The 26,343-nt window shown below is 42.7% G+C and overlaps 2 protein-coding genes across 6 annotated transcripts in view; both read right to left on the bottom strand.

The window, feature by feature from the left end:
- Positions 1-10,710, bottom strand: part of agap1 (ArfGAP with GTPase domain, ankyrin repeat and PH domain 1) — a 112,609-nt gene extending 101,899 nt beyond the window's left edge. The window contains exons 1-2 of one of the 3 annotated variants that reach the window (XM_061779828.1): positions 9,757-10,710; positions 9,471-9,689 (exon numbers count right to left, since the gene is read on the bottom strand). In XM_061779828.1, the coding sequence (XP_061635812.1) occupies positions 9,471-9,633 (163 nt within the window). In that variant the 5' untranslated portion in view covers positions 9,634-9,689; positions 9,757-10,710. The remainder of the gene's footprint in view (positions 1-9,470; positions 9,690-9,756) is intronic. The other 2 variants (XM_061779822.1, XM_061779837.1) reach the window with 2 other exon arrangements.
- An 8,394-nt stretch (positions 10,711-19,104) lies between these two features.
- On the bottom strand, positions 19,105-25,890 carry LOC133480974 (ras-related protein O-RAL-like). 3 transcript variants are annotated; one of them, XM_061779789.1, is made up of 5 exons: positions 25,813-25,890; positions 23,626-23,772; positions 23,340-23,548; positions 20,287-20,461; positions 19,105-19,578 (listed from the first exon to the last, which is right to left on the bottom strand). In XM_061779789.1, the coding sequence occupies exons 2-5, from the start codon at positions 23,737-23,739 to the stop codon at positions 19,471-19,473; spliced, it is 606 nt and encodes a 201-aa protein (XP_061635773.1). In that variant the 5' UTR covers positions 23,740-23,772; positions 25,813-25,890; the 3' UTR covers positions 19,105-19,470. The 3 variants fall into 3 exon arrangements, with proteins under 3 accessions (XP_061635773.1, XP_061635755.1, XP_061635763.1); XM_061779771.1 differs by lacking the exon at positions 25,813-25,890 and adding an exon at positions 25,510-25,663; XM_061779779.1 differs by lacking the exon at positions 25,813-25,890 and adding an exon at positions 25,510-25,661 and having other exon boundaries at positions 23,626-23,768.
- Positions 25,891-26,343: the final 453 nt, after the last annotated feature.

Genomic DNA, 26,343 nt, shown 5'->3' with positions numbered 1-26,343 from the left:
TCAACCCACCATGCATGTTTTTTGGGATGTGGGAGGAAACCCACGCAGGCACAGGGAGAACATGCAAACTCCACACAGGCGGGCTGGGATTTGAACCACAGTCCTCAGCACTGTGAGGCAGATGTGCTAACCAGTCGTTGGAAATTAGTGGCACTTGTTCCTGTGTGCATCTCTGAATTGACAGCCCGTTTACAACGGCTCTGTTGCCTTCTTCATTTGTACTTATTTTTGCATCGTGCCAAACTGTTTGCACTATTATGGCATTTTAGCCGTGCTATATTATTTAGCAGAGAATATATTGCTGGTGCTGAAATGACAAAGTGATGAGTGAGTGAATGGAACAGGGGATTTGAACCAGTCTTTCTGTATGTGCGTTACTCGTTACTGTATGTTAGGACTCTGACGCACACTTTTAAAATTTGTTTGCTGACAGTAACAAATGACTTCCGAATCAGAATCAAATAGTTACTCATACTACTGTTCCGAAATAATAGTCCAACAAATCAAAAATCCAAATTGTTTCAACTCCCTTCGGAAAAGTTTTTCTTCTTAAGTTTAAAATGGCTTACTTTAACCAGGATCCGGTGCCGTAAATCCTCGCTGCCTTCAAGTGCCTTGGACCAGCTGCTTACTTTCTAGCTGCCACGCTGTGTTGGATAAACTTTCTCCAATTCATTCTGCCGTGGTCGGCCGTACACCTCGGCAATGGCTCCTTTTTCGGCTGTGGTACTTCCATGAATAGCCGTGCAACTCCTCAGGGCTAGGCTAATGGACATCTCTTTCCATGGAGATCTGATTTCGGTGGAGCTACACGAGGTACATGCACAGAAACTTTGATTCGTTTTGATTTGGATCCGAAAATCTAATTTGGCGTTCGTTTTTTTCAAATGGCAATTCAAGTCACCACTGATTAATGGATAGCCCTACTGAATGTGTGTTGCACGAGTTACTATATTTATAGTAATGCCTCGTTAATCGTGGTGGTTACGTTCTAGACCACCCCCGCAATAGACAAAATCCTCTAAGTAGCGACCAAGTATTTACAGTACATTTTATAGATATTTTTAAGTTTCATGCATACGCTTCATCACCAATAAAAGATACAGTTTATGCATGTGACGTGCGGGTATTATTTTCACCCACTTGGGGTCACTAGCTACACATTCTTCAACATAGTAACGCTGAGTGTAAATGTGTGTATTCCTTTTACAGGCGTGTCTACTCGGATGAGTGAAGTGGAAGTAGACATATGAGAACATACTCTTGGCCAGCTATTTCCTGGCTATAGCATGTGCCATTGTGGTGTATAGTGAAGGTGTCAGCTGAGGATAGCGGCAGGTGTGTTGAGAATGGGCTGTTGATTACTGTACTTTGTTACCGTTTGTTTAATAAAGCAAATGAAAGCCCACCAGCAGCTGTTTCCACCCTCCCTTTATGTATATGGATTATAGTTTGCCCTAACTTGCGGTGGTAGGCTATATTTAATTAGCTAATGATGTTTACAAGAAATGTGCTGTTGAGTAACTGTACTGTACAATAGAAATCCACGATGCACTGAGCCCGCAATAAGTGAACTACGATATAGCGAGGGACAACTATATTGTTTTGTTTTATGTACAGCACTTCTCTTACAGCTGCAGTTGTTTTTTAAGTGCTCTATAAATAAAGTGGAGGTGAGTTTTCTTTACATTTTTAACTTGAAACAATTAAACTTTTTCTTGTAACCTCTTGATGCGGGTCATGTTTAATTTCATTATTGGAATATGGGGCAGGCCAATAAAAAAACACTTCGGAGACCCCTGGCTGAAGAGTTCAGAGTTGAAACGGGTGACTACTCTCACTAATGGTCAGGGTCTCTGCGGTGAAGCGCCACATCATACGGTCCCATTTAACAGTCATCTTGCTGATATGTTCAATCTGCAAGGTCACTTTCAAGGTGTAACTTCAAATTGGGATGTCAACATGAAGTGCAGCCTCCTCTCCAGTTCACTCATTCATCCTTTTTATGTTCATAGTGTCATGTTATGATGACACGCACACACCTGAAAGGCTGCAATGGCAGGATGTATATGACCTCCTTCCCCCATACTGTCACACCCCCGGGAGACAGTAAAAATGGGTCAGTCAGTCAGCAATGGGAAGAGGGGGATGGCGGGTTGAGGAAGGTCCTATGCTGCCGGGAAGAAGCTCATCAACACCAGTGCCATCAAAAGAAGACAAAAAAATGCCGTGGAAGCATCACATTTCCACATTTAGAGCAGACAATTTGGTGAGAAGAGGACAATCTAGCCTGTTGCCCACACAGTTTAGACGCCGAGTAATCGCCACGGTAACCAACCTGCTGCTTTGGGTGTTAACTGCAATGCTGTGAGATTTCTGTCAAACATAACTGCCGCCCTTCATTTGCATCTTTAGCTTCATGGAGATTTCATGAGATGTTTGATGTGAAACTTTCGTTTGCATTTCACATCCTATCTGTGGTTACATTAACAACCAGCCAGATGCTCTGTTGTGCTCATACATGGCCGTCCCTTGGTCCTAGTCAAGAAAGCAAAACGGATGCAACAATGCAGCAAGCTGCAGCAGCAACAAATCCACAAATACATTAGTAATATGCGTGACCTACTTCTGGTGGCCCACATCTTCCCTCAGCTCACCACCAGCACCTCCTGCAGAGTTCACTGCCTTGAATGCTTGACACAGCTTGTAGGGTTTTATTGATCTCTTTTTGGCTACATTTGGGTTAAATCTTCCAACAAACGTGAGGCTCATATCATTTTCATCATTAGTGACCTGTACTATATATAAAAGAAATTCACATTCCATCGGTGTGCTTGCTTCTCACATGGGGACAAACCTCTCTGGAACATTCGACCGTATCATTTTGAGCTGTAAAATGTTGCAAACCGCAGTACATAAGATGAGTCATTCAGAAAACAATACGTTACACCGGGGTGGGGGTAAAGCAACAGCTCCTCCTTGACACAAACATGATGATTTATATCATATATTACCATTCTCTCTGTATGAGTAGTCCCAACAGAGGCTCAGAAAAACCAGCATTCACAAGTAGCAAACACAACTAACTGCTGCCACCTGCTGAGCATCATCCAACAATGCACATAGTCTGTATGTAGTAGCAACCCCACCTAATACTCAAGTTAATGAAATTAAGGTGAGGTAGTTTCATCCAAAAGTCTGCACATTTATTGTAAAAGAACCACTTCAACCGATGCGCTGAAAGCTGGGTCGGCAGACACAAGCCAAGAAGAACTATCACCACAAGATGTCATTGCTGAATAAAAGATTTCTTACTAAAAATAAATGGAGCTGAACTCCAGCTTTAAGCAGATACACAAGGACCACAATAAAAAACCTCCAAAAAAAATGGCATTGAGAGTAGGAGCCCCATATTGCAATGTGGCATGTTTGGAGTGCGGACATAGTGCATAAGAAGAGAGTACAATAATCTTGAGTATGACTTAACCATAGGAAATAAAAGCATACATTCTCACAAGCATCAATTAATGTAGATTATATATGAAATATTTCAGTCTAAAATAGAGGAAGATAGTATTTAAAATACAGCAACCAAATTTGCAGGTTCTAAAGCTAGGGACACTACCTTGTATGTTCTGCAGTATGAAAGCACTTGGTTTTCATGTTAAATTCTATCTGTGTGTACATTGTGCCTTCTTGCAACACTTGTCTTTCAGTGTAAATCTAATCTTTCCACACTTTTAAGTATTTTCAGTTCCCCATAATGCTTTGTTGTTGGAGGCGTGGCTCCAGGGATCAGATTTCCCTGTGGTTCTGTTTAGGATCACTCCCTATCCACAATATAGTGCCCTTTATAGTGAGCTGGCTATTTTGTAGTGCTGTCGGAATGTGAAGTGAGTATATGTTATCCCCTATATAGTACCCAAAATGTATCTGGAGAAGTAGTGAACAAGCCATCGTCACCAGAAAATCTAAGATAGCCCATGGTGCATTTTGCCAATACAGAAAAATGGTTTTCCGTTTCCAGGGTATTGTTTGATTTTTGGCAAAAACAAATTCATGAGTTGTGGTGTGAAAATATCTTTAACATAAGAGCTAAACATCACAACACAGATGGACAAAGTGCTTTGTATTTAATTTACAAAATACACTCAGCTTAAAACAATATAACATTAGAATTTAAGATATCCTTTGTTGATTCCCATTAGGGAAATTCAAGTCTTACTTTATAACGTTCAATATTTATTACGGAAGGTGAACGAGCTGTCGTTGATCAGGTATGTTGTAATTATCTCACAGCAATGACGTTATTAACGGCACACGCGTGCAGTCAAAATCACTCTTAACACACCTAGGGAGAGCAGACTATACATCTAGTATGTTAGGCTGGTAAATTGGTATCCGTGTCTTAGTATCTGCACATTTTTACGAGTACGAGTATTAACCTGCAGTATGGGCACTGATACTGGTATCAGTGCATCCCTAATCTAAACAGACATGAGAAACAATATTTGAGAAAACTTCCACACAAAAGCTAAAACTCAAACAATAAATAACAACTTCAACCCTACATGCATAATAATTTGTACCACAGTGTCTCCCAAATCACCTTGGCGGGTGGTTTCACAGGGTGCCCACTTGCCACCCTCACAGGATGATGCAAGAGCATTGTTATGCTGAGGACAGGAAGTCTATTTTTATACCTGCATGTGATCGGTGTGGACCGGCCTCAGCTATTGTTTGGGTCAGTGTCCGGCGTTTCCCTTCAAATGGGGAGTGTTTGGAGAAAAGGGAAGCAAGCGGTCTTGTGCGGCAGCAGCTGCCGACATCTCAGCAGCATGACACTGATGCATACAACATGCAGAACCTTCATGAGAAAGGTGAAAGTCTTCTCATTTGGTGATCTGTGAGTCCCCTCACACTCCTGAGTTTCACTATACCCTTTTATGTGGGTGCTGCTGCTGGATAGGGTGTTAAAATCCAACCACAAATTTGCTTCCTTCCGAGGTTGCATCAGAGGCGTAACAGTATGCAAGTGGAGTGTGAAGTTTTAAACCTGAGACTCACAGCCCATGGCATTTTATATTGAAAGCAATCGTCAAGCATTTATTAAAATGAATGTGCCAAGCTGCAACAGCTGTGTGAAAGTGTACTTCAGACACAGAAATGTCCTGCTTTGGTGAGTTGTGTCTGAAAAGGACAGACATTAAAGCGGTTAGACATAGTGATACCCTTCAGTCATGTTCGTTTGTGTTTTGACTTGTCGGGTGATGCTCACACTGTCGACTCAAATGTGCTGATTGAGGCCATTAAGCGGTTATACGGTTAAAGTGTCATCTGATATTCTGGAACTGCATGAATATTCATGGCAGCGCCACAACCAAAGCCTTCATCGCTGGAGGGGGGTGACCGCAGCAGAATAAATGGGAGGAAGTTGATCAAACACAGCGTGACAGATAACGAGCTGGCTAGTCATCCAGCCAGCTAGCTAGAAAGGAGGCAGCTGTTCGCAGCCAATGGCACCGAGACGAGCGCAAAACCAACCAGGGTTTTCTACCTTTGGCCACGGTACAGTGAGGGATCCTGGTTAAAGTAAGCAATTTTTCAGTAAAATTAATTTTTGTTCCGGCGGGAGAAGCGGCACCCAGAACGCAACAGTGTACTCTCTTTCCGGATCAATAGACAGTTTTCAAATAATCTAATCGGATTTTTCATTTGTTGGACTATGACGTCTTTATTTCGGAATAGTACAAAGAGTAATGATTCGATTCTGATTCGGAAGTCATTCCTTACTGTCAACACGAATAGTGAATCGGGATTTAGAGTGCGAATCCGAGCCCAAGTAAGCAGAAGCTGGATGAGGAAGACAATACATCAGTCAATTTTACACGGTATCCCCGGTAAATTGGTGCATTAGAGACGAAACAGTAGAGACATGATTTTCGGATTAATTTGCTACAGTCTATGTAGGTTAGACCATTAACATAATTAGTTGCATGCCAGTGACGACTGCTTTCAACACAAAGGGGTGTGGATAGTGAGTCTGGGGTTGTTTTGCTCTGATACTATGTTGGAAGCAGTCAAATTTGAGGGTCGACTTTGACTCGCCATGCCGCTTGAGTCCCGTATACATAGAAACCAAGCTGGGAAAAAGACAGCTTAGTGTGAAAGAGTCTAGCATTTAACATGATAGTAAGGACTTTTGAATTATTCACACAGCCATGAAGGACTAATTAACAATATGATTATTATTGTGACAGTTTGATCAGACACTGAGAGACAAACACCAGCAGAGTGTATAAGGAATAAGTCAAATGGCAAACATGTCATTATGTACAGTACTAGGGGTTGTGTAGACTAATCTATTTGTCGACTTTACTACTCCACAATGACGTTTACAGCATGAGCTCTACTATCGCTACTCGTGTGTTTTTGGCTTGATGAGGAAGAGCCGCTTGCAGCAACAGATGAGTGCGCTGAATGAAATTAGTCTATCACCTTAATTGTTTTAAACTGTGTTCAATTTCTCAATCCACAGCTTTAGTGATAGAGAACCTGTAAATGGGAAAAAGACAGCCTGAAGCGGGATTTTAAACAACTTTTCCGCCCGCACTATCCAAATGGAAGAAGAGTGGGGAATTATTTCACTGTACACGAAGAGGGCCGCGATTATTTGAAAACACCACAAATGCCCACCGCTGATATGGTGGGCCCCGGACACCGACACAGAAAACCAGTTTCCTCGTTTGGCCAATTTCTACAAGTGTTATTACTTGACTGTCCCAGCAACAAACACACAAGAGAGGATTTTTTTTCTGGCTGGATCTACAATCACGCTTACAGGGGTCGAGACTTCACCCAGCCCATGTCCATGCTCTTGTGTTCTAATGTGTGCATGTAACGTGCGTGAATTTGGTGTCTGAGCTTTCCATTGTCAGTGACCATAGATTATTGCAAAGCATTCTCCCCTCCTGGGATTTTTTTTTTTTTAATTCTTACAGTCATGAAACACATCAATGACATCATCAGTAACTCGTCGACGTCCATCAGATTAGTGTCGATTTTAAAAATCTGAAGTCATGAAACCACTCTGATGTAGATGGTGCCACATACCAACCATGGATATATAGAAGCGGGACACCATCGTTCATTGTCAGGCAAAACAAGAGGAGAAAAAAAAGAAAAGAAAATGCCAGTCAAGCTTTGGCTTGATCTGGTCTGAGCTCATGTTTGGGAAGGGAGGGGGCATTTGTGATCCTTCTGAACATAGGGTCTAAGAGACAAAGACTGAAGACTCAGCAGGGTGTCTTGAATGACACAGATTAGAAAGAGCGAGGACATCAGCAGCAGCCACAATTTTCGATGTACGTTTCTATGTTGCTAAAACAACACACTGACATTAACCGCACTGACAGTAAACATGGCAACATTCATAATCTCCCTCACACTTTTCAGATACTCTCATCTCGTGTGAAGATGTACTTGCCAACAAGCGTCTGGCAGGTGGATTAATGAAAAGGAAAAGTGGTCGCTAATCCCAGCTCCCTTTAACTCAGATAGTAACGAGTGAGAGACCTTGGTTTGACCAATGGGTTTAGCTACACGCTGCCTAGTTGATGACCTGACACCACTGAAAGCAGACTACTTATTACATGCATAACAGTTGCCTGTACCTTGATGCTGTGCGACCATGACAACTGAGCAGGTGCATATGACGGAAACTTTACATGCGGCCCAATGATTTCTGTGCCAGTGCCATGTCAGCAGCATGTCTGTTTACACCTCAGATTGGTTTCATGGACATTAGCAAGATTATATCTGTCATGTCAATCCAGCAGCCACTTTCTTGTCCTGACAAATGTTTCACCACTTATTTTTGGGGGTGAGAGGGGTGATTATTACTGTTGTTGATATGGCTGTTGTTGTGCCCATAGTCCCCTCTCTCCAGTTTTCTCTCTACCCTCTGGTCCCTTTACTCCGTCTCGCCTTCTCAACCCAACCAGTCGCCTTACAGAGCCTTGGTTGTTGGAGGGTTTTCCCTTCCAGGGAGTTTTATCTTGCCTCCATTGCCAAGTGCTTGCTCATGTGGAGTTCAGTTAGTTTCGTGAGTGTGCTACCTGTTCAATGTGTAATGTGCCTTGAGATAACTTCTGTTGTTAAATGGTACGACAGGAATACAACTGACTTGACTTGTTCTTATTCCACTTCAAACGCAATCATATGCTACTGAAGCTATTTCAATATGACCACTCTGACTTGATGAGCATTAGAATCCTTACATCATTACTCTGGTGAGCACTCACTGGGCTCTATGCACAAAGAAGAGGGCCTGCAGGGCACCAGATGATGATGCGCAGAAATACACAAGCACTTAACTGAGGGGAAGTGAATGTCTGCACTTGGCCCTAATCTGCATGGGGGTGGGGTTTAGACAAGCATTATGGACAAAAGGTGCAGAGATTTCAGCCACTGCGTTACGTAAGTAATGGCTTCAGTAGAACACATACAAATGAATAAACCTCCATCAATGTTGAAAGACAGATTTCTCTCCTGCTTTCTATAACTGACAAAGTTTAATTCAAATGACACTCGGCTACTGTTAAGGCATTCCCAAGCACCATGAGACATTGTGTAGGGTGCAACGTTTCCTTAAAGAATATGGAAGAAAACAAACAAAGCAGCTCTTAACACCATCCGATGGTATTCATGCATAAACCAGGAAGACCAATCAGGAGAAAGACATGACTCATTGCAAATCTGCATGTCGGTACCAACAACTGCAGCAGTATTTGCAGACAATATGAGTTGTACTGAATTGTCAAAGGCATGATGGAATGAGATGTTTTAGCTCACCACACTAGACTGAAGGCAGATAATCAACTATGAAATTTAAGTCACCATAAGAAAACAATGCAAATGTTCACAAATTGCTCCCATATGACAAGAAATGGGCTGAGGTTGTCATTGTATCATAGACATATCGGCCACTTTAGGGGCTAGGAGCATTCGTTGTGAATATACTATAAACAAGTCTGTATAGTTGCGTAGTGAATGACGGCTTTGGGATTTACATAGGAAAATTAGAGCATGAAAACAGAGAACATGAACATACTGTAGAACAAGATTGGATCTCACATATAAAGTGGAAAAGCGATCCGGACCACTGCCTTAGTTGTGTTTAGTGGACATGTTGGTCTTCTTTATGTGTGGCGTGAGTGCCGACCTTTCGCATCAGGTTCAAATTCACAAATCAATGCACAGTTTCCAAAAGGATGGGGGGCTGTGCGGTCCAATTTTTCCTTGCCTTTCTTGCACCGTGTGTGAACAGCGGTTACAAAACCTTGTTTATGTTTACAGTGGATACCGCTAGTTCCTAACTTGGCCGCCACATGCCACAATGCAACGTTGTTTCCAAATGTCCTCAAAATATTGCTAAGCCCCTGAAACAGTTTGAGCAGGTCCTGTCCTACCTTCAATTGCAATGACATGCTCCCGGATCTGGTTCTGAAGCAACGGCTCGTCCACCCGCTCCAGCAGCTCGTAGATGGAGTAGATGTTGGGATGGACGGACTCGAACCTTTGGATCTCTGTCCGGATGGCTGCCGAATTGGCGAGGTGCTGCTGGTAATTCATCGCCGCAGGGACTGCTTCCAGGGGGATTGGGTGTTTTCTGTAGAACTGAACACCAGCTGTTCACCACCACACAGATAGACATCGCATTCTCATCATAATCATTATAACCATGATCGTACTCACAGCCAGTGAGCAGTGCCGTAGCTACTGGCCACTGTGGGCACTTGGTCCCCGGCGTCTCCCGGCTCCTGACTCGGAGGGGCTGACAGATGTGCAGCAGCCTGAGGAGGACCTCTCCATGTCTCGACAGACAGGGGGGGGGGGTAATGAGGAGGCCAGCAGCGCCGTTTTATGGTGTTCGAAACAAGCTTCCAGAGCCACGTCCAGTCATGGGGAATACAGGACAGCGAAATACAACGTACAACGGCCTTGTGGCTAGCAGGCTACGGTAGCTGCTAGCTGGACCCCGGCTAAAGCTAAATTGCTAACTGTAGCGTCCCAATTTGAGGGGGGGTTTCCAATAAAGTCTCTTCCGAGACCAGCAAACACGAGCCTTGCTAATATTTTACCAAAACAAAACAGCTGGTTTGAGAACAGCTGGCTGCTGCGTCCCACCGCAGCCTTCGTTCGTGTCTGCTCGCCCCCGACCCTTGTTTTGTTTTGTCTCCGGCGCCTGACGCTCAGTCTCGGAAACTCGGTTGCGAAAAAGACTCCAGTTTTCTTTAAAAGCGATCACTTCACCGCGTTTGTCGGGTCCCGTTCGGCCCTTTCCCGGTCCCGTGCACCGAGGTCCATCCCCGGTAGACTGGAGCCACAGTACATCCGAAGGTGGAAGAAGCGTTATTCCCCGCAATGTGCTTCCTGCCAGGGTTGCGCATTTCAAAATAAACCTCCCAGCGTCTGTGGATGTTCATAATAAAACGCACACGTTTTAGGCTTTTGTCTAACAAGTATGTCAGTAATCATCACACACCGTAGTAAAACTCCGTCCGATTTTGTTAGACAATGTACGTAAACTGCCATTCCAACATTAGTCTTTAAACATTTTTATTGCGACTACTTGAACAGGCATCATCGCGTCTTCCTTCCTGGAACCAAACGGCAACATCCATTTATCCACTTCCGCTGGGATTCGCGTATTACGTTACATCCATCCTTAAAAGCACGAGTAAAAGTGTTGTCATATCACCAGAGTGGGCAAAAGTACTACAGGAGAAGCACAAATATTTGTGTTAAAAAAAATGGGCAAAGTAAAAGTTTCGATTCAACTCTTGACTGAAGAACGTTGGAAAAAAGCACACACTGAAATGTAAAAAATGTAAACGTTTTATTTTTTGTTTTTTTTGGGGTGTTTATTTGATTACGGGCCTTTTAGTGTCATTGATGTAACATTTAAAGAAAACAATATATTTCAATAGATTTTTTCAATAACCAGCAGTGGGTATATTTTGACATTTTGTGAGCAGTTTTATGGTGGCATTTTACAGTTTTCACCCTGTCCCTAGCACAGGGTTTGGATATATGAAGCTCTATCTTTCGACTAAAAAAATGCTAAAATGGTGTAACTTTTACCATAAATTCCTTAAAATATAATAGAAGTGATTTCTCATCATATATAAAAAAAACATTTCAAATTCTGTCTTTTATTTTTACTAAAATATGTCTGTCCTTTAAAGTTGCTGTCATTACCGTCACATTGAACATTTTCAGATCAATGGAGTTTATTCTAAATCAGATTCTTTAATTCCCTGTGTCATTTTGCCTTGTCACTCAAGCACATGCTAGGGCAGACAGAAGTCAGACATTTTGATTACTGGAAGAGTAAGTTTTTTCCTCATTTGTACCCTTAAGTCACATAATATTTTTATTGCATGTCATTACCAAACTACTTGTAGTGTTAATATGTTTAAAGATTTTCCTGTAAAAAAATTGATAATCATATAAAAATGTTGTATAAGACTACCTAGCTAATAGAAAAATTTAAGATAACTCTACCAGCATAGCACAGTTAGTTAAAAACTTTGACGGTAATGACATTTCTCTAGGGTATGTGACAAAAAAAATTATAAAAAAATAAAAATCTTAAATCAATATATATGGACATGAACAGATTCTGACTCACAGAAAGATGACAATTAAGGTAAGGTAGGTATATATAGTTTTTGTGACATTTTAATTTTGAGGAAAAAACGAAAATCAAAAGTGCCCGAAATCAAATAAACACCCAGTTATCAAAACACTGTTGTCGGTGAAACGCAAATATGCGGGGGTCCACCGTATATACAGTAAATGTTTTGAAAATAGTTATTGTATATACAGTGGACTCCCGCATATTTGCTTTTCAGCATTCGCAGATTTTTCCATCTATTGTCAGATTTTTGAGGGGAACCTTCCCCTGTATTCATGGTCCCCCACCTATTCCAGGTATTTCTCGCGATACTCTGCTTATTCACGTTTTGACCATATCCCCACATATTAGTATTTTTTCGGGGGGAAAAAATATTTTTCTTAATGGCGATTGTAAAGAGAGTCAATTACTCACTGATTTTTTATTTGGGGGTCCACTGTATATATAATAACTGTTTTGATAACTTAAAAAAAACTACACAAAATAGATAAATATAGATAAATATGCACATATAGAGAACAAGAAAAAGCTAGCTAACTTTGGCTCAGGTTCCCATAGCTTTTCTAACATTGTGAAACGAGTGACCAAAAAAAAAAAAAAATTGCTAAATCAGGATAACTGAAAAAAATACACTTTACCTGTATGTTTTTTTGAGATTTGACGAATAATTTTTGAACACCAGAAACTGATGCGTTGGCCTGTCTTAGAGCTGCCATAACCAAACAATTATCTTCAATAAGGCCATGGGTAAGGAAAATCTTGCTTCTTTGAATCTGTTGCGTCATCGCCTTATTAAGACCTTAAGATCAATCAATCAAGCAAGATCTCAACCGTCTTTTGTACATCGTTTCATCATCCGTGGAGGTGGGAAAAAAGTAATGGACCTATTTTGACAATGTAAGGGTGGGCAAGGTACAGATATCTGTTCGAAATTTAGGGAGTAAAAAAGTAAAAAGGTCATCAGAAAAATAGTCAGGCAAAGAACAGATACCTACTAATCTAAAACCTGAAAAACTAAAAACAAAACAAACCAAAAAAAACCCCATCTACTTAACTAACAAAGTTGGTTACTTTCCACCACTGCATATCACAATACCTAAAGGCTGTTGTATATTTTTTGACAATTTAAAACAGTTCCTCGGTGTCTTGATTGTATGTCTGTAGCATACGTTTGTCAAAATACACCAATGATCAACAATTACCGACGTATTTTTACAGCATATTTATTGCCATTGGCTGGTTTTATGGGCGGATCTGCCTCACGCAATGCACCAGGCCTACTGCTAGGCCAATGGCGAGTCTGGTTTTCGTGAGAATGACAACCAGTGGGCTGAATCTGGCTGGCGCGTTCCTGCCGGCATTTGTCCGTCGCCTCTTCCCTCTCGCTGGATGCTGGATTCTACTATTGGAAGTCGAGGCCAGAGTGTGGAAAACAAGCTTTCTTCCAAGACAATGAAAGCATTTTTTGTGGCCCATGGAAGTCCCAACTCATTCACCACAATAAAAATGCCAAAGAGAAGAGTTTGAAACCACAAAGTAGTTACAACGTAGGTTAACAGTTAGCTAGCATCTTTGACTCTATTTTTCATTTTGATCTATTTTCCATCAATCTGGATGCCCTGTTGCACCATGATGCCTCACAGATCAGTCTTGGCACTACGACAGACATCTGGTTTAGGGGAGGAGACTCATTTTTGTCGTTGTGTGTGGTAGGATAGGGTTATGTGTCGTATGATATGGTTATGTGTGGTATTTTTTTAAAGCTATTTTTCCTTAAATTTGGGGTCTGCAACACTGAACATTTCATATTGGATTGCTACTTGTTGCATTTTATTACAGCTATTTTGTCTGTTCTTACTATTGTTTTGATTTGGCAATGTTTTTGACAACATTCCATAATTTAAGAAGTTAGTACGTAGTTATATATGGTATTTACCTTGAGTCAACCGGTCGTCCACTTTCGATAATTCTTCAAGTAGTGTTGTTACTTGTACAGTGATTCCTTGAGATTAAAATTTATTTTGTTCAGTGACCAGGGTTATAACTCATACCATTTTTTTTCAATGAGAAAACTAACACTATAATATTGTACTTTATAAAAACATAATCATAACATAATTAATTAGAATGTAAACAACCAGTTTGTACATCATATTTAGTGCATTAATTCAATTCATTGTGGTGCTCCTTCTGGTGTGCCCACCTTGGCCACTGGGGGGGGGGGGGGGGGGGGGGGGGGGGGGAAGTATACTACAGTCATAAGACAGACACAAACCAGTGGTGACTCACCACTTCTCTCAGTGACTCAATAAGGTGCAATAATATTTGTAGATTTTCGCAGAGGATAAAGAATACATGCCTGTGAGTATTGTATATAATGTTTATCTACATATGTTGCTTCACTGTTTGTGTTCAAATATCCGTTTCTTAAAGGTTTATAATACTGCAACATATTGATTTAATCGTCAGCCCGTCTATTTTCCATTTTCCATTAAGTGTTAGCAATAGGCTAGCAGGGGCATTCCTAAGGCAAAGTTGTGTGGTTGTTTTAAATATTAATTATATTGGTTAAACAGCTTGAAGCCAAACCTCTGCTTTTTGTGAAGTGAGTTGAATTTGCTGCCAACATGCAACACTTGTATCTTAAGGTTTCGCTCACAAAGCAAAAAAAATTGGCTGGACGACTTATATCTCAAAACAAAAAACATCATTTGAGCCACTCGAATCTTGAGGCAGCTTTTCACTTGCTACGTGCATGGGAGTGCTGCACGTGACATGCGTTAACTGGCCGGTCAGCAGTCCAAACTTGTGAAGAGCAGAGAGCCTCCCGTTTTAGATTGTTTATTTATTGATTTGGATGACAGCATGTATCAAGTGCTTGCCAAACACTGCTGATATTTGCTTTAAACTTTCCAATTTGTGACCACGGCTTCCAGTTTCCTTTGCATTCCTCCTCAGGGGAAAACATAACCACGCAGCCTACACCTCACTGTACGTCCACGTGTGTGGTTGCAATTGTCTGCAGTCCTCTACTGCTGTGGTGTGAAACACTGCCTTCTCTATAGATTGGCCTATCAGAGACAATTCAAGACAATTTGTTGGCCGAACCTTGCTGAAGTGGGTCCATCGTAGGTGTTTACACATTTGTTGCTGCGTGGTCTCTGCAGGTAATTAGATGCCAATTAGACACAAATGGACACAAATGATTTTCAGGTTTTAGATTTCACACTCTGGTCACTGCCCCTTATGCACAGGACCCATTCCACCTCCTAGGCCTCTTTGAAGTTGTCAAATTGTTGAGTCAACTTTATGCTAGGCCCTAGCAGCTAGGGGTTATGTAAAAGAGGTGAAACGTCTCCTGTGTCTCCAATAGATTTGCTGCGGTTCACATAGTTGACTTCCCAGCAAATGGCATTTCATCAATTGCCACACAATGCCCCATTCACAATTGCCCAACTATGTCACCTGCTAGAATACAGGATAAGCAGATGGATAAACGATGTTATGCTGCACCTTTTCAACACGTGCATACATTAAACACACACACACGAGGCTGGCATCTGCTGACTCTCAGAATTTATTATAAAATAAAAGATGACACATAGCAGATGCAAATCCACTAATGTCTATTATGTCCATGCTGGTATTTGTTCTCCATCCAGAAGGAAAATGCCCACACGGCGGCGCTTTCTCCCGCCCACCCCGTGTCGCCTCGATACAACATTAGTGTTTTTCTGGCATGAAGTGCGTCTTTGTGCGGTCGTCGTCACACATAACCAGCTCGCTGCAATGGAAAACTACGCCCCCTGGTGTTGCTATCGGGAAATACCGTTTTGATGGACCATATACAGTATACTTTATATTTTATTTTAATCGAACCACAAACATGGCCCGATGGTCAAGGAAGAAGCAGATTGCTGTAGCTGTATTATAATGATACAAACAGACGACAAAACGAAGGAGAGGGTGTGGATATTTGAGAGTATGCTGCCATAGTAGACAAGTTATGCTTCTGCCAGCCAATTATTATTTTACTGATAAAAATTTGAAACATTAAGTGGAACAGAGATGACAAGGAAGGTCATGTCGGTGTTAAAAATTAATTCATTCACTTGCCGTCACTAGTTTAAGAAGAACAGAGCAGCAGGTAGTGGCTGCAACTAATCAGTATCGCATGACATCATATCAGTTCCTTTCCACTCTCAAGTAAGTGGCAGACTTTTTCCATACCACTTATCCTCACTAGTGCTGGAGCCTATCCAAGTTGACTCTGGGCGAGAGGCGTGGTACATCCTGAACTGGTCGCACAGGGCACACAGACAAACAATCATTCGCACTCACATTCACACCTATGGACAATTTTAGAGTCTTCAATTGACCTACCATGCATGTTTTTGGAATGTGGGAGGAAACCCGAGTACCTGGAGAAAACCCACGCAGGCACGGGGAGAACATGCGGAACTGTGATGTGCCAACCAGTTGTCCACTGTGCCACGCATGCGCACACACATGCATTAAAAAATAAGATGTACAGACGGGTCAGGTTAGAGTGATTTGGTTACTAATGGTTAACACTTCACCACTTCTGATATTTAATCACTTATTTTTACTATCAATGTTTTTAGTTATAATTTCTTTTTACCCTAACCCAGTTCTATTTAAAAACATGGTTTTGTTAGTGCTGCTGGTGTTGACACTTTTTTTGGTTAGAAATTTACATTTTTGTCGTTTGTCCGAACATCTTTTTTCAATTTCCAAACTTGTTGTTGTCTTCTATAGTTTCTCTGTATTAAATCCCTGTGTCGTGTCTTGTTTTTAATACACGTCCATCCATCCATCCATTTTCTACCACTTATCCAAGGTTGCGTCGCTTTAGCAGGGACGCCCAGACTTCCCTCTCCCCAGCCACTTCATCCAGCTCTTCCGGTGGGATCCAGAGGCGTTCCCAGGCCAGCCGCAAGGCGTAGTCTCTCCAGCGTCGTCCCCGGGGTCTCCTCCCGGTGGGACGTGCCCGGAACACCTCACCAGGGAGGCATCCGGAAGGCATCCGAATCAGATGCCCCAGCCACCTGGCTCCTCTCGATGTGGAGGAGCAGCGGCTCTACTCTGAGATCCTCCCGGATGACCGAGCTTCTCACCCTATCTCTAAGGGAGAGCCCGGACACCCAGCGGAGGAAACTCATTTCGGCTGCTTGGATCCGGGATCTTGTTCTTTCGGTCACGACCCACAGCTCGTGACCATAGGTGAGTGTAGGAACATAGATCAACCGGTAAATTGAGAGCTTCGCCTTTCGGCTTAGCTCCTTCTTTACCAATACAATGTCCGCATCACTGCAGACGCTGCACCGATCCGCCTGTCAATCTCCCATTCCATTCTTCCCTCACTTGTGAACAAGACCCCAAGATACTTAAACTTCTCCACTTGGGGCAGGATCTCATCCCCGACCTGGAGAGGGCACGCCACCCTTTTCTGACTGAGGACCTTGGTCTCAGATTTGGAGGTGCTGATTCTCATCCCAGCCGCTTCACACTCGGCTGCGAACCGCTCCAGTGAGAGTTGGTGATCACGGCTTGATGAAGCCAACATAACCACATCATCTGCAAAAAGCAGAGATGCAATATTGAGGCCACCAAACCGGACCCCCTCTACGCCTCGGCTGCACCTAGAAATTCTGTCCATAAAGGTTATGAACAGGATCGGTGACAAAGGGCAGCCTTGCCGGAGTCCAACCCTCACCGGAAAAGAGTCCGACTTACTGCCGGATATGCGGACCAAACTCTGACTCCGGTCGTACAGGGACCGAACAGCCCGTATCAGGGGGTTCGGTACCCCATACTCCCGAAGCACCGCCCACAGGCCCCCCCGAGGGACACGGTCGAACACCTTCTCCAAGTCCACAAAACACATGTAGACTGGTTGGGCGAACTCCCATGCACCCTCGAGGACCCTGCCGAGGGTGTAGAGCTGGTCCACTGCTCCGCCTGGATCTGAGATTCGACTACCCGACGGACCCTCCTCTCCAGCACCCCTGAATAAGACCTTACCAGGGAGGCTGAGGAGTGTGATCCCCCTGTAGTTGGAACACACCCTCCGGTCCCCCTTCTTAAAAAGGGGGACCACAACCCCAGTCTGCCAATCCAGAGGCACTGTCCCCAATGTCCACGCGATGTTGCAGATGCGTGTCAACCAGGACAGCCCCACAACATCCAGAGCCTTTAGGAACTCCGGGCAAATCTCATCCACCCCCGGGGCCTTGCCACCATGGAGCTTTTTAACCACCTCGGTGACCTCAATCCCAGAGATAGGAGAGCCCGCCTAGTAGAACCCAGACTCTGCTTCCTCATTGGAAGGCATGTTGATGGAATTAAGGAGGTCTTCGAAGTATTCTCCCCACCGACTCACAACATCTCGAGTCGAGGTCAGCAGCGCCCTATCCCCACTATACAGACTGTTAATGGTGCACTGCTTCCCACTCTTGAGACGCCGGATGGTGGGCCAGAATTTCCTCGAAGCCGTCCGGAAGTCTTTCTCCATGGCCTCACCGAACTCCTCCCATACCCGGGTTTTTGCTTCAGCGACCACCAAAGCTGCATTCCGCTTGGGCAGCTGACCCATCAGCTGTCTCAGGAGTCCCACAGGCCAAAAAGCCCAGATAGGACTCCTTCTTCAGCTTGACAGCATCCCTCATCGTTGGTGTCGCCAACGATGAGGGATGAGTGGATTGCCGCCACGACAGGCACCGACCACCATACGGCCAGCGCTCCGGTCGGCCGCCTCAGCAATGGAGGCGCGAAACATGGTCCACTCATTCTGACAGGGGATTCTGCAAGACGTTCTAAGCAGACCCTCACAATAAGTTTAGGCCTGCCACATAATACACAAGTGAAAAAAAAAAAGTGGAAGAATGCTGTTACTGTCTCTCGATTAAATGTCAGCCCCCGTGGGCTGTGACAAGTAACCAGATTTCACACCACGCTCACATCAGCGTGAAAGGGGCAAAGCGCAAACATTGCTGCACCTCTTGAACTGGGGGGTGACCAAGTGCCTTGCTCAAGGGCACGGCAAGAGTAACCAGAAAGCATTGCATAGCATTTCTCCAACTAGTTGCTATTTTACATTTTGTCCACAGCTTGACTTAAACAGTGACCCTCTGATTCTAAAGGCCAAATGTTTACAGATGACTTACTTCACACAGAAATTGTGTGTGATGTGTTGGGGCCTACTATCAATGTTTTTAGAAGACAACACGCAGGAAAGGAAAAATGACTATCGTGTGATAGGTGAATAGCTGTTGCCGTTTAACAATTGGTCGAAAGGAAGATTTCCAGCATCATCTGGTGGAAAAAGAATGCATCACAGATGAATGACGACAACCGATTCAATCAGAAGTACAAAACACAAGTGAGGTTCTTTTTTTATCAATAATGTTTTTCTCATGTCATGTCTGTAGTGAACACACGGATTGATTCAGGCGTGATCTTTGTAATGTTAACAGGGTAAAGACTTAAGCGTGGGAAGAGTGTGAAAGTTGTTCATAATCAAAAGTGTGATGTGAAACTGAAGAGAACACAGAAGCAAGCAAAGGTCCACACACGCAGGTAATGCTAATAACCACAACTGTGACCTGTGTTGTAGTTGAGGAACAGGCCAGTTCAAGCGACTTCCTGTGACATGATTTCAGGTTGAATTGGTGGTCCTGATGAAAAGGTGTTGGCTAGGTGACTGTCAGATCTGCAGCATTTGTGTTCTCAGCATGTTCTTTGGCATGTTAAAGTATGCAGCAGCGCTTTTTTTTCTTCTTTCCGCTTGGCCCATTTTTGTCTTTGCTCTCAGCCATTTTCTTCTTGCGCACCTCACGCATAAGGTCAAAGAACACCTGAGAGAAACCCAGGATTATCAGTATGTTCGACATGAGCTCCAGGTAAACACCATTGCATGTATGAACAGGGCTGCAAAAGGGGAGGAACACTTTCAGAAAGTTGGCAGTAAATTTCCATGGCAAGTTACGATGATGGATTTTGGAAATATTCCACTTTTAAAACTTTCTATGGGAATTAACTTTGAATGGAGGGTAATGTAATGAAAATGCATCATATTTACATACATTTTCTTTGTCATACAGACATCGACATATACGGCAGTCTATCTGATGCTCGCTTTGATCTCAAATTTGGGCTCTCAACATAAAGTAAAAAATAAATAAATAAATAAATAAAATCAAAAAATTAATTAAAAAATCGACCAAGCGATGATACAACTGGAAAAACTGGTAAGTTGGGGCACTCTTAGGACAAGGTACCACTGGAGTTTGCAAAAAATCTAGTTGTTTCAGTTAGGATTGTGCTAAAATATAAACTATAAATAAGTTCCCTATCAAGGGCAAACTTTGAATTTAATAAATTCTTGGTTTATTCCCATGGAAAGTTTCCAACTCCCCCCCCCCCCCCCCCCAATTGTTAAATCACGCTAAACAAGCAGAAGAACAAAAATATACACAACACAAACGGCCACTAAAAGAGAAAGTCACCCAACATTTCCAACTTTGAAAATTCACAGAATTTTAGAATCCTGTGTGTGTGTGTACCTTATCCACATTGGCTCTGGTCTTGGCTGAAGTCTCCACATACTGAACGCCCCACTCGTTGACTTTTGCTGCCGCCTCGTCAACAGAAACTTTTCGCCGCTCCTCCAAGTCCGATTTGTTTCCCACAAGCAGCATGGGAATGGCGTCCTCTTCTTTCACACGCAAAATCTGCTCCCTAAGGGCACCAGCAATGAAATATGTTTGCGCTAAAACAAACAACATAACGACAGATGGCAAAAGTAGTTACATTCAGTACTTTAAAGTACAGATACTTGTGTAAAAAAGACTTTGGTGAAAGTAGAAGTACTGATTCAACTCCTGCACTGAAGTATATAATATAAAATATACTAAAGTACAAAAGTAAAAATATATTATTCCGTGAATTACAGTGTATATAAAATAGCCATTTTACTAACTTGAAAATGTCTCTGCACACAAAATATTTGCCCTCTTTTCTTAACTTGCATCATGCTCATACTGTGAATAATAAAAAAAAGTAGTCAGAAAAGTAAATACTTAAAAGATCCCATGCCATAAACAATGATTTTTTTTTATGAATAACATACAGTGACATACATACATACATACATACATACTACTATGACATAATTTAAGTTTGACATCTATGCGGTTTGTCAGCTGTATACAATAGCTGATGAAAGGCAAAGGCATGGAAAACAAGCAGATCAGAATTAGTCATTGTGGCGTAGATACGCTACTCAAGTACTGTACCCACCCACTCAACTCAAATTCGTGTGATGCTACATCATGAGAGTCAATCAGCTTAGAGAAAATACTACGACATTCGCAACAACCTAAAATAATGGAGGATAAAATGATCGGCGCTGTTTGTGTGCACCCAGAACTTTTTGATAACTCCTGCTGGCAATACCGGGACTTTACGAAAAAAGAGCAAGCCTACAGAATGGTGAGCGAGGAAATTGGCTTATCTGGTAATTACTTGTTCGTAGCTGTCATTTGTACTTTTCTGTGAACCAAGCTGCCAATAGTATTAGCCAGACATTATACACACACACTCACTCAGTCTCTAGCTTGCTCACACACAAACACGTGAGCGCGCGCACACACACACACACACACACACACACACACTCTATTAATAAATATAAAAGATCATAGACAGCCAGATATAACCTACAGCCTATATCATTAGCAGGGGGTGTGCACTCTCTAATCAGAAATAAAAACGATGATAGACGGCGAGATATAGCGTGCTACCAATCTGACCAAAACTGTTTTCCATATTCACATTAAGGAGAACAGCAATCGTAAAAGACCAAATTTGTCTTGCAGTCTGCTCCAGGCATTACATGCTGTCTGTCCTCCACTGCTGACATATATATTTTTTGAAGAAGTTTATTGGTGGTCAGATATTTACGAGGCTTTACCCGATCAGGATTTTTGGGGCCGATCACCAAGTAAAAAAAAAAACGATAACCGATCACCGATCCGATCACAAGATGGAGCAATGTGTCTATTTACATGACTTGTTCATTTATTGTATATACTTGTGTACTGTATCCATCCATTTTTTGTACAGCTTATCCTCACAAGGGTTGCAGGCGTGCTGGAGCCGTTTCTCTTAGCATTTTAGACAAAAGTTAAAACACCAATGACCTCTAGGGGGCATTCAAGGATTGGCCACTGACATAAGCTTAGGTCAAATCAACATTACAACTGACAGAAATAATGCGTGCTAACTTACTGTAATTAAATTACTTTATTGCAATTCAATTACTTTAATAAATACTGTTAATGACATGCTTACTCTAACTTTCTCACCATCCCAGCTATATGGACGGGTGTTGCCCAGAGTTCGAGTCCGTTTGACTGTCCCCCTGCTCCCCTCACGCTGCGTTGCTCGAACGCGGCATGCGTTGTGTTGAAGCATTTAGAAGACGTTCCCCACGACGTACTTCAGTTGTGCACAGACTGCAAATAACTTACGTGTTGTTTGTCTGACACACCGCAAAATAGTCCCACACCGACGACGTGTTTTTTCACCGACAAGATTGAAAAAACTTTATTGGCCGTCATATAGTGACAGTACTGCGCCACAAGACAAGGCTAAAAATAAACTAGCTTTTGGATTCATACGCGACGAAGACGCGTAGTTAAATGTCTTGTGCGGAGCCGATCGATGACGTCATTCATCGGATCGGCGACTTATGACCTGAAAGCCTATCAGCCGATCAGCATAAAATGATAATTTTCGGCCGATACCGACAACGCCGATCAGATCGGTGTAAAGTCTAATATTTACAGTACTATGTCAAAAGAGATGCGACAAGGCTAAAAATAAACTATCTTTTGGATTCAATGTACTGCACACGATGGCGACGCGGAGTAAATGTCTTTTGCGGAGCCGATCAATGCGAATTATGACATTAAAGCCGATCAGCATAAAATGCTAATTATCGTCCGATACCGATCAGGCCGATCAGTTCGGTGTAAAGTCTAATCATTCTATCAGTGGCATTAAAAAAAAGAAAAAAAACCACAAACAATAATATCGTTTATTGTGAAGGTTTTGGGGAAACTATATCATTCTAAAAAAATTGCTATCGTGGCAGGCCTAACACATATTGAGAGAGAGCAAGAGGAATGTGTAGCAAACATATTGTACAAACAGTATGAAAGACAGAGTAACAATTGTAATAAATATCTGCAATATATCGGGACCGCGAAGCAAGAACCGTGATGTAGCGGAGGATTACTGCATCTGTATTCCGTGTTAAGTTGCAGGGACTCATTGTCCCAGGGCTGGAACTCATTGTTTACAGGACATGTGTATCCCGGGACTTACATAGTCTCAAGTGAAAAATGATCGACACACATTTCTGCCGATACTGTAAATCTAACAAATAACTCTTGTCAGTTGACCTTTTGAATGTGTTGCATCTACTGTAAATAGTTTGTGTGTGTGACTGCAGTGCCTGCCCACCCATCAAGTGTCATATTAAACAATCAAGTCAATATTTTGTTACATACAGTAACAAAGTATTTATACATTGTCTAAAAGGTAATCACACCTGAACTCTGACGTGGCTGCGAAGGATTCCTGTTCTGTGATGGAAAAGACGAGCAGGAAGCCCTCTCCGCTGCGGAAGTAGTTGTCTCTGATTGCGGCATAGTCCTCCTGCCCCGCCGTGTCCAGGATGTCGATCTGAACGTCCTCTCCATCTAAGACCACCTTCTTCCTGTAGCTGTCGGCCTTGGTGGGCTCATAATCTTCCACAAACTGCAAGCACAGAAACCATAGAGAGCGACAGGGCACACAGACGAGGCAACTGGGAAACAGGAGTGTTGCGAGCTCACCTCGTCGTACATGAACTGCAGCGTGAGGGCAGATTTTCCCACGCCGCCACTGCCCACCATGATCACCTTGTGGAGCGCCAGAGACGTCTGGCTCTTGATTTTGCTCGAGGCCATGACGCCTCAAAGCTACACCTGCACAGACCCTGGCTTTGGGGTGACAAATCAGGATGAACCTAAAATGCACTATAACCTTTACAGATTAATTGAATTTGACCTACTATAAACTTTTCAATGGAATGTCCAACTGTTCAATGTTTCAATACTTATTGCACATATTGCTGTTCTCTAAAGGGCCTATCTAACTGGCGGACATGTCACAGAGACTGCCGTAGCTGATCAGTCGCGGCGACTCCTGGACCCGGGAGACCGAATTATTGCTCACGCTCTCACCAGGAAGAGGTCTACGAGACGTCTCCGGACAACGTGACAACCAATTCACCCGGAGGTCTCTGATAGGGGCCTGTATACGCTATGTATATTCTTTAAATTATTAGATAACATATATACTGTAATGTGTGTTTGTGTGAGTGTGTGGTTGTGTGTGACACCGGGAAAGTTCACCAATTCACCTCAATATAATTTGGGCGGAAAAAAACTTGTTTTCGTGGCTTTTTATCACAGTATGTAGGTTTGGGCCAGCTGATGCCAAGCAAAGCTATGCAGTAAAGCTTCTCGACAACAGCTGCAACCAGAATTTGCCTCAAATATGACTTTATGCACAAATGTGTCCCAAATCCATCCATCTGGTGTGACTGAGGGGATATACTTGAATGACAACTTTTAATTTTGCCCTGCACAAAAGATTGAATGAAAGTCTACAAGTGTCTTGACGCACAGAAGTTCCAATCATTTAACTGCCGACTGGAAAACGTTCAGACGGCGAAACATGACGTGTATTTGTAAATTATAAGGCTCATATCCATTTGTAATTCAGATACGATAGTAGGCCTACTTAAGAGGTAAAATATCAGCAAAAGTAACGGAGGCGTCAAGTAGGTAAGAGTGAGATGAAAGTTATTACCTAATGTGATATTGGTCTTTTCTTTGTTTGTGCCAAATATAATTTCATATGAACAATATCTAATATCATAATATTATATTGCAAAACAAGTTAAGCGTCTTACCATGACTATATAAAGTGCCTTAAGCAAACATGTTTGGTCAGTCTGGTTCCACTTGTGGCACGTAATGTGGCTGCACGTAAGCTTTCAATGAGCTTCATGTGTCTTTGTGAGGCCATAAAAGCTTTCAGAATCCTTGGTTGACAATCTGTATGTACAGCTCATAACGGAACACGACACGACCATGTATTAATGAAGGGAATTAAGCGTGAATAACCCAATATTGACTCTTGACTTCCATTGGCTTGCTGCCAACCGAGAGACCACGTGACCATTTGGGCCCACACGGTGAACGTTACCATAGTGTATGAAACTGGACTAAAGCCGCACTAAGGTAAAAAAAATAAGTGTCAGCCATCACATTGAATCACTATAGTGAATAATGGACGGGGGCTATAAATGCGTGTACTGTACAATAATAAGTGTATCGCTGGCTTTACTCAAAGAGGAACAATAATTCAAGGAGTGAGTCAAACTGGCAGCCAATCAACGAGTTCCGACAAGCAAGGAAATAATACTCCTAGGTTCCCGCCCTCAACCAAAATTCCCACTCTGATTGGATTAAACCATTTCCGGGAAGTATCCCGAGACACACGATTGGCTGCAGTGAGTGACGCTCACGTGACAACCTGGTACCAGATCGCGCTTTCCGCCCTCAGGGGGAAAACACTTGAGTTGAAACGACGTTACGGATTGTCAGCAAAGCGAACAAACACGGAGCGAACTCAAACAGTAACGAAACAGAAAACGTCACCAAACTCACCCGCTACTACTTGTTTCACTTGTATGCAAAGTTATCCGCCATACAGCGTAGCGAGTTGGACTAGCAGCAGACTTTTCGTGCCCCACCTTGTGTTGTGACCGAGCAGCCGAAGAGGGAAGTGCGAATAGACGACTCACTCCGACAGCACAAAATGTAACCACGCGAGCGGAGACACGACCGCTTGAATGTTTATGGCTAAACATGCCCCACATTACACGCCAGCAAACGGTGTCAGTCATCCAAATCTTACACCCTAAGAAGTATTGTTTCAAAAAAAGTGCGACTTTTCACGAGCCCACCTACCTGGGAAATGGTCGCAGAGTGACACATCGTCTTGTCTTTGGAAAACGGCAGAAAACTTGGACAGGACATGACGTCACACGATTCGCTGAACTTTATTTCGTTAGTGATTATTCTCGTCTTCTTTTTCGCTTTAGGCGCTTTCTCGTGGGTAAACGCGCTTGGACATATTAGTTAAATTATTTATAATATACCCTCGTCTTTGGTTGGTTTAAGGCACCAGACACCCGATGGTTTGTATGCAATGTGCAATGAAAAATGATACAAAGAGTATTCATAATTTACTGGTTGTTCGATGAGTTTTACTCATTCTTACCCAAAGGAAATAAAGAAAGAATATCAGGTAGGAGTTTCATTCTCTGCAGTTTTAGTGGTTGAAAGAACGATGGCGCTGTTCCACCACTTTTTTTTTCACTTCAGACCAGTCAAACCATTTCATTTCACGTCCTCAACTTCACTTCAACTTCCCTTTTCAGCAGATTTACAATCAACGGTTTTATTCGTCCCCACCCCCAAAGATTGTGCAAAACTAAA

Source organism: Phyllopteryx taeniolatus, chromosome 1 (assembly GCF_024500385.1).
Source record: "Phyllopteryx taeniolatus isolate TA_2022b chromosome 1, UOR_Ptae_1.2, whole genome shotgun sequence".
Taxonomy (NCBI): domain Eukaryota; kingdom Metazoa; phylum Chordata; class Actinopteri; order Syngnathiformes; family Syngnathidae; genus Phyllopteryx; species Phyllopteryx taeniolatus.
The sequence above is the reverse complement of the archived record's forward strand: the minus strand, read 5'-3'. Positions and strand labels throughout refer to the sequence as shown.